General features: G+C 45.5%; 1 protein-coding gene across 1 annotated transcript in view; it reads right to left on the reverse strand.

The window, feature by feature from the left end:
• Window positions 1-9287, reverse strand: part of CNTNAP2 (contactin associated protein-like 2) — a 928799-nt gene that overhangs the window by 291732 nt on the left and 627780 nt on the right. The window contains exon 12 of the mRNA XM_015422149.1: window positions 4367-4494. Coding sequence (XP_015277635.1) covers window positions 4367-4494 — 128 coding nt within the window. The remainder of the gene's footprint in view (window positions 1-4366; window positions 4495-9287) is intronic.

Consider the following 9287-nt stretch of genomic DNA (forward strand, 5'->3'; position numbering starts at 1 on the left):
TATATATATATGGGTTCTTTAACAAAGATTTCAAATTGTGTGAATTGTTTCATAAAATATAATTTTTCTGCTTTTGTTCGTAATTCATTCACGGAGTGTCTTTATATTTATACAATCACCTGAAGGTTGGCAACCCTAGTACTAAGGCCCAGAGGTCCTTTCGTGGAAAAAGAGGTGCAGGAGCTCATTAGCATAACTCATTAGCATAACTTATTTGCACATGCCACGCCCCCTGACATCACCGGAAGTGTGTCAGAAGGCAACACCCACCGCTCAGGCTCCACTGGACTGTTTTGGATTGCTAGCTATTGGGGGAGGGGGGGGAAATGCAGATCTGTCCTTGCAGAGGAGGGAGAGCTTGTGCGTGAATAAAACTTGGTCTTAAAGGTGCCGTTTTGGGCCGGGGGGGCTCTGCAGCTTACCTGGCTGCTTCTTGCTCTGACTGAGGGCTGCTGGGAGCAGGGGGTGGGGCTTGTTGCATGTGCCCGCCCCCTGGGCTCTTTACTGCCGGAGCACCGCTCCTGTGCGCTCCTGCAGGAAATGACCCCTGCTAAGGCCAGTGTGCAGGTCATTGTTTTTTACCTTCCGCAGACCTACCTGATCTACTGCAAATCTATGAGTGCTGCATATGCAGCAAGAGCCATCCCTTCCAATTTTAAGGTGGTAGTAAAACATTATGGGCGCAAAACAAAATGTGAGCCTGTAACATGAATGTCACCGGGACAGCTGAGACTAAGGAAGAGATCAAGTTCGATGGTTTGATTTGAATGTTCCCATCTTGATTTTGCTTCTTCCTTCTTTGTGAGAGACCAAAACCATGGGCCTTTATTTTAGCACCATTTTCTGTTCCGTAGCCCCAAGTGATGAAAATGTCTGCAATCTGGAAGAATCACATGGCTTCTCTCAGCATGCGATAAATATGCACCAGAAGAACTGGACAAACTAAACTTGCATTTGCTATTGCTGTGGAATTGGAAGAAGATCTTGCTTTGAAGTATCCTGAATAGCATTGGAATACCCACAGCTATTTGATTCCGATTCAGCAGCAACACTGAAAGGCCAGATAGCTAAAAATTGGCTAAGCTGATACCAGAGAACTAGAAGACACAGTACAATATATAGAAAATATTCCCCCCACAGCTAGGTTGGAAACTGGAAAAGAAATACTTGATATCTTCCTCCCTCCCCCCAAAAGCACAAGATAAACTCCAGGCAAAACCCAGGAAACCTTTGCCCCATTAAACAGATGGGTGCATAAAATGCTGGAAGCGTCGACTGAACATTGGCCACTTTTAATTTATTAAGAAAATCCTCCGAGAAACAGAAGCGTTTACAGTAATGGAAAGCTTATTGCTGATGATTTCAAGTCAACCCAAGAGGAAAATATTCACTTGCAACTCCAAAGCCGAAGACCCAAATCACTGGAATTCTATTTTAGAGTAGATTTTTTAATGTCAATCAACCATTCTGGATGGAGCACAGCTCTTTTCCTGGAAAACCCCTGTGAGATGAATTAGTATCTGGGTGTACAACATTCTTTATGGAAAACAACAAGAAAGCAAGGTGGGCTTATTAAAAAAAGAACCAGGTGAGAACAGATGCATGAGGCGGAACAATAATGTTCTACAGCACTTATTTTGAGACTTGGCACTGTACACTGAAGGCCCGAGGCAAAGATATTTAGAATGGTCATACTCAATAGCAGCCTGCGGTATTGAATAATGAATGTCATGTCAAAAAATGTAGGCAATATTCCCAGGCAAAGCTTTCTTTAGACAAGTCTCAGCCAGACCATAAATCAGCAGAACAGAAATATAACTATTATTATCATCTCCACTTAGGAAATCTGAGTCAACCGCACGCTTTAACGGGCTCATTATACTACGCGCTTCAAAAGACACACACAGTAAGGACAAAGCGTATACCACTGGCACATCATGCAGCTAACTCGTGAACTCATGAACCAACAACAAGGCAGAGCATAAGCACTCCTTGGCGCGTGTGTGTAGCCAGGCAGGACAGGGATGTTGGAGAAAGGTACAATTCACAGCAACGTTAGAGAAAGGCACCATTCACAGCAAGAACAGATCAAGGTGGGTAGCTGTGTGTGCCAGTCTGTAGGAGCAGAAAAGAGCAAGAATCCAGTAGGACCATAAAGACTAACAAAATTTGTGGCAGGGGATGAGCTTTCGTGAGCCAGCACTCACTACCTGAAGAAGTGAGCACTGACTCACGAAAGGTTATACCTTGCCACAAATTTTGTTAGGGCGATTTCGCACTAGAGCTGCCTCGCGGTTGCGCCGCCGTTTGCCCCGACACTATTTGTCAATTTCACACCCGAGGCTGCGGGGCTGCATTTGACCCGCGGCTTCGCCTGATTTCCTCTGCGGCAGGGACGGATGAAGGTCAACTGATGCTGTAAGCACAGGCCAGCAATGGTGCCCCTCAGCCCTTCCGTTGCTTAACCGACAACACATTATGACTAAATAAGCGCTGAAGGTGAAATAAGAGATTAAAAATTCAGCTTTCTTCCAGGCCATCCTCCAGGCCAGACCCCACAACTATATTAAATAAATACGTCTTATTTTTTAACTTATTTAACATTAAATAGCCATAAGCGATATAAGAACAACAAGAAGAGAAGAGATTGGATTTATACCCTACCCTTCACTCAGAGTCTCAGAGCGGCTCACAAGCTCCTTTCCCTTCCCCTCCCCACAACAGACACCCTGTGAGGTAGGTGGGGCTGAGAGAGCTCCTGAGAGAAACGGCTCTTTCAAGGACAACTCTGATAGAACTATGGCTTGCCCAAGGCCATCCAGCAGGTGCAAGTGGAGGAGTGGGGAATCAAACCCGGTTCTCCCAGATGAGAGTCCGCGCACTTAACCACTACACCACACTGGCTCTCAAAAAACCCTCTATGGTCCACCCTTCCCTTGGTGCCCTGAGCTCATGCTCATTTGACTTAATGGTTAATCCAGGGCTACTTTCATATGCTACTGGACTCTTGATCTTTTCTACTATCACAAGAACAGAAGCCCTTGATGCAGCTGAGCATGCGCACAGAATCCAGGGGCTGATGGAACCTCGACTTCATGCGAAATCAAGACCTGGGCTCTGCTCTAGGATGGCTCTACAGACAACAGACTCCCCAAACCTGAACTGAAAACTGTCACATCTGAACACGACACTTTCTGGTTTGCACAGCCTCGCCCTTCACACTGGTAAAGCCCTTGATGGGGCCAGATTTAACAGGAGCACCCACCATTCAGAATCTGGCCCTGCACCCAGTGTCGATCAGCCGGAAGGCTCTGTACTTCCTTCTTCACCGCCCAAACAGATAGCGGTGAAAAACTCATCCTCGGTTTGCACACCGATATCCACCTACGTTAACACGGATGCTCCTCGCTAGCTGTTAACGTCAGATTTTATGCAGCCGTAAGCCAAGTTTCCAATGATGCATTTAGCCATTATGTGGCTATTTATATCTCTATAAAGTTAGTTTATTGCAATATAAATAGTAATGCTAATGGCATTAACAGCAGCGTTCGGCAGCATCACAGATGTTACGCGCTGCTCCGCCGCTGTTTGTATTACTGTTTATATCACCATAAGCTTAGCGAGATAGTCAAACTTGCCTCATTTACCCCGCAAGAAAGATAAATGCCCACACTTCAGATACAAAACCAAGCCTTTTCATGGGCGGTTATATGGTAATTTCTCTGAATATGTTTCCCGAAGTATTCTAATGGTGCTTTTGGATGGGCGTCAGGCAACCTTGTCTTCAAAGCACCAATTAAGTTATGGCCGCTTTCCGGTTTTCAGTGAACTTGCCAAAGTGAACTATTTACCTTGGTAGAGCAAAATTTGCGTCCAGTGGCAACCCTTGAGACCAATAAAGTTGAATTCTTCAGATCCACACGAAAGCTTATACCAAGAATCAAATGTCAATATATTATGAGAAAATGGTAGAATGTGAAGTAGGTGGTTATAGTGGTTTTTAAAGTTATAATGTTATATAATTTCCTTAAAAATTCAAGTATTTGAATCAAGGATAGTCATTTATATTTGCAAAAAATGCCCTTTATACTATGTTTTGGTAATTTTACCTTTTATTCTTTCTCCTTACCCCCCTTTTTTAAAAGTCTGTATTCCCTCAAAACATTCAAAATTAAAAAACAAATTTAAAAAAAGAAAGAAAGCTTATACCCAGAGTTAAACTCTGTTGTTCTTAAAGGTGCCGCCGGACTCAAACTTTGTCCTGTTGCTTCGGAGCAACATAGCTGCCCACCTGAACCTATTTACTTTGGTGCAATTGATACCAATAAGACTACCTTTCAGATAAAGCACGTAACGGCAGACTTACGGTCTCCATGGCATCGCAGAGGGCCCACAGTGAGCTTTGCTTCTGAGCCAGGCCGATCAATGTCCCCGACTATAACTTGGCTGACAGGTAGATGGTCTTTGTAAGACAGGAACCCGGTGTCTTTTCTCCTGAAAAGAGAAATGACAAAGCGTGAGCTTTTTAATAACAGTTGTCCGTGGAGATCACGGTATGCCGAGGAACGTGATAAGGAAGTTCTATTCCATCATGCTATTCTTTAGTCTCTCTCGAAACACGGGCAAGGCACAATCCATCGACTGAAGGAGGGTGCTGAATTATACTCGCTTTTTTCAAGCAGGCTTTATTGGCATATAAGAATTAAAACGAGCAAGATATGAAAGAATAAAAATCAGAGTACACAGTAACAATTAGATAATATCCTCAATTATTTCTGAAGCTTCTCCTGGCGCAGCTTTATGGTGAGTTATAAGAACTTTGCCACCTGCTCAGTCATATCAGAGGAGGAATCCTTCAAAAGGCAGTAAACCTTGCAGGAGTCGGAGAAGCCTGTCCTATTAGCGAAAATAGAGCTGAAACGTTTAAAACAAATATCTCCATCGAAAGAACAATAGAGGAAAACATGCGGGACCGTCTCAGTGCAATTGGTGTTACAAGGACGATGTTTAGTCGAATATGCTGTCTTTCTCAATCTGCCATATAAAACCGCAGATGGCATGGCATTAAATCTAGCTAAAGAAAAAGCTCACTGTCTTGTTTAGAGTATCTTATAAATCCACGACAACTTGTGGAGGTTTGGAGGGGGGAAATTAATTTACATTTTTTTGGGGGGGGGGGGAAGCCAATGAGAGAGAACACTCAAACGCAGGAAAAGAAGCAACCAAAAAGGGTAAGATTCCAGGAGCACCTTAAAGACTGACAACATTTGTGGCAGGGGATGAGCTTTTGTGAGTCACTGCTCACTTCAGATATCTGAAGAAGCGAGCAGTGACTCACGAGTCCTCATGCCCTACCACAAATTCGGTCCGTCTTTAAGGTGCTCCTGGACTCTTACTTTTTTCTACAGACAGACATGGCTACCCCTCTTAATCAAAAAGGGGTGAGGCACGTACATCAGGTACATCTCTCTCTCAGGTGTGGTGTGATGAGTGAGGAATGTTCTCGTAAGGAGTTTTCTCGGCCCCTTGAGGCTGCTGAAGCACTGCAATGCTTCAGTACAGGCACAAAACAACAACAACACGGAAAACCAATCCACAATGTGAATGTGAACCGATGGCCCACCAGCATGGGGAAAAACCACAAAGAAAACACGTAAGTGTGTATTAATTGCACTGATAAGTGCGATCGTCGGAACCACCACAACACCAACAAAAACCTGGAAGGCGCCTGCAGTCTGGAAAACACCTGTGTCTCTTCAGAAATACTGAAGAGGAGACAATCCTATTTCAGTCGAGTGATTTTTATCAGCTACAGAGTGTAACTAAAAAGGTTGAGAGGGAAAGACATTTAAAATGGATTCAACAAATATAAGACCAGCCCAAATAAATACAATGAAAATGTATTAAACTTCTGTGCCTTTGAACACATGAAGTTGCCTTATAATGAATCAGACCATCAGGCCATCAAGGTAAGAACTGTCAACTCAGACTAGCGGTGGCTCTCTAGAGCAGGGGTGTCGAACTCATTTGTTATGAGGGCCGGATCTGACGTAAATGAGACCTTGTTGGGCCGGGCCATGTGTGTCATAAAATGTAATACCAGGTAGTGGAGATATAAACTTTATAAAGGACACAAACACAAAGGGTTTTTTTTAACTTAAAATAAAAACATCCTTAAAACATTAGCACTCTTGCAATATTTTGTTTATTTAACAATGTCTGATAACTGACACCTCTTGCTCTGAATTAATGCATCAAAATGTCTGTGCTGTTGCAATCCTGAGTATGCTGTTCAGGTGTGTATCTGTAAGCTGCAAACCTACGATGACGCAGCAGCAGCAGAACTGGAAGCAGCAGCAGAAGACAGCCAGTTCCACTGCGGGCCTGATAGAAGTCCTCCAGGGGCCTGATCCGGCCCCTGGGCCACACATTTGACACCCCTGCACTAGAGTCTCAAGTGGAGATCTTTCACATCACCTGGTACCTGGTCCTTTTAGGTGGAAATGCTGCAGATTGAACCTGGAACCTTCTGTGTGCCAAGCAGATGCTCGGGTTGCTAGCTCTGGGTTGGGGTAAAACCAGGAGATTTTGGGGATGGAGCCTGAGGAGGGTGGGATTTGGGAGGAGAGGGACTTCAGTGGGATATAATGCCACAGAGTCCACCTTTGAAAGTAGCCATTTTCTCCAGGGGAACTGATCCCTGGTGCCTGGAGATCAGCTGTAATCCCAGGAGAGCTCAAGCTACCACCTGGAGGTGGTCAACCCTATCTATCACTGAGTCGTATCCTTTCCACAACTGTGCCCCAATGTGAGAAAAGAAGGTAAGGATTGGAGCCTCCTTGTGTGTGGGGGCAGGGAGTCAGCTCCAGTGAGGAAGGCTGTGGAGAAAGGGGGAAAGTTGTGTGAGTCACCAACACAAAATGCGTGTGTGTGTCTGTGTGTGTGTGTGCGGGGTTCAACAGGCAACATAAGACCTTTCCAGGCATTACATTTTTTTGGGGGGGGGGATCCAACTCCATTACTTTGAGCAGTGCTACTGTGGTATGCACGTGCACGTGCTGCCATTTCCCCTGAATATGGAAACGTGCCTATTTTCCAAGCTTCAGTATATGGAATAGGCCCATAGCCAGGTTTGTTTTTTGTTGGTGAAGGTGATGGATCCCTTGCTCGAAAGCCAGTCGAGTCCGACTCTAGGGTTGCGGTGCTCATCTCCGTTTCAAAGCCGAAGAGCCAGCGCTGACCGAAGACGTTTTCCTGGTCATGTGGCCGGCATGACTAAACACCAAGGCGCACGGAACGCTGTTACCTTCCCACCGAAGCGCCACCTATTTATCTACTTGCAATTTCTTGCTTTCGAACTGCTAGGTTGGCAGGAGCTGGATCTAGAGACGGGAGCTCACTCCATCATGCGGCACCCGGGTCTCGAACTGCTGAACTACCAACCTTCCACAGCCTGCAGTTCAGCGTCTTAACTACTTGAGCCACCACAGCTCCTTTTTTTGTTTTTGTTTGTTAGAGGGGCATTAAAATGTTTAAGGGGGCAGTTAAATTACAGTTAAATTAATTAAATCAATCTGAATGCCTGTCTTTAGAGGGGGAGGCTCTGAGCCTATTCCTCGCCCTTCCTTTCAAGGGACAGGGCAGCGAGCGCGTCAGTTCCTAGAAAGAAACAGCTCCGAGGGCCTTTAGTCACCTTCAGGAGGCATCTGAATGCCTTTTGAGTTCCCTTCCACAGGGCAAGAAAGCCTTTCTGGGGGATGGTTGGAGATGTACTGAAGGTGCCACTCTTGAGTGCCCTTCTAAGCTCTCTTGGCCTGTTGGAAGGGAACTCAGAAGGCATTTAAATGCCCGCTGAGCTGTCTTTTCCTGGGTCTCATGATGCCCCCACTCCCAATTCCACAGTGGGAGGAACGGGGAAGCCTGGGGGCTCTCACCTTGGCTGCTGCCAGCAGCAGGCAGCAGGGGCCTCTTCTCAAAAATAAGGTTCCTGGCATGGCTATTTCTGGGGCGGGGCTTTTGATTAAGGGGGCGGGGCCCCAAAATGCCCCACTGTCGCTACAGGCCTGATACAGAATAGTACATTTTCTCACGGCACACGTTCCTATATATACTGAAGCTGGAAAATAAACGCATTTCCCTGTTTAGACAAAATGATGCCCACGCATATTGGGAGCATCGTGGGTAGCGTGCCCTCCCGGTACGTGCAGTTTGTTGTTGTTCAGTCGCACAGCCGAGTCCGACTCTTCGCGACCCCATGGGCTACATCACGCCAGGCCCTCCTGTCTTCCGTTGTCCTCTGGAGTTTGCTCAACTTCATGTTCGTTGCATCTATGACACTGTCTAACCATCTCATCCTTTGCCGTCCCCGTCTTCTTTGACCTTCAATCTTTCCCAGCATCAGGGTCTTCTCCAGTGAGTGCTCCCTTCTCATTGGGTGGCCAAAGTATTTGAGCTTCAGCTTCAGTATCTGGCCTTCCAGGGAACAGTTGGGGTTGATTTCTTTGAGGATTGACTGATTTGTTCTTCTTGCAGTCCAGGGGACTCTCAAGAGTCTTCTCCAGCACCAGCAGTTAGGTCCCCCCAAATATAATGTCTACAGGAGCTTTTAAAAAGAACTTTCCAGACTTTTTGGAAGGAAAGCCTTTTCTGCTTAAAATCAAGTTCAGTTCAAAACTGGAGAAAAATATCCTGAATGGTGTACTTTAGGGCATTGTCAGTCACATGTTACAGTGGACCAAGCTCCCTGTCAATCTTTCAGTAACTTCAGGGCCTCTGTGATCCAGTTTCATTCGCTGAAAGCAATAAAAGGCTGCTCGGTAGGGATTAGCAGAAACCATAGAATTTCCTGGCCCCCATTCATTATTAAGTCCTTTTGAAGCAATGCGAGACAAAAAGTCTCTCTCTTCGTTATTTTAAAGGAAGTCCAATTAAAGTACTTAAGAAAATCACTGTCAAGTTTTAGAATGATGTCTCATTGGAATGGTTGCCTTTCATCTGTGATTAAAACAATAATTAGAAGCTTAATTGCGGTGTTTTAAATATGCAGTTTACAATGTTGTCTGAAAAAAGTGTATAGCAGTAAAGGACAGTTTAGTTTGCAGGGGTCATTTCCTAGAAAAAGAGGTGCAGGAGCTCATTAGCATAACTCATGAGCATAACTCATTTGCATATGCCACACCCCCTGACATCTGCGGAAGTGTGTCAGACGGTAACACCCACCGCTCAGGCTCCACTGGACTCTTTTGGATTGCTAGCTATCGGGGGGGGGGGGGCGGGGGAAGTCTGCC

The sequence above is a fragment of the Gekko japonicus genome, unplaced genomic scaffold, assembly GCF_001447785.1.
Source record: "Gekko japonicus isolate JY-2015 unplaced genomic scaffold, Gekko_japonicus_V1.1 scaffold330, whole genome shotgun sequence".
NCBI classification, from domain to species: Eukaryota; Metazoa; Chordata; class Lepidosauria; order Squamata; family Gekkonidae; genus Gekko; species Gekko japonicus.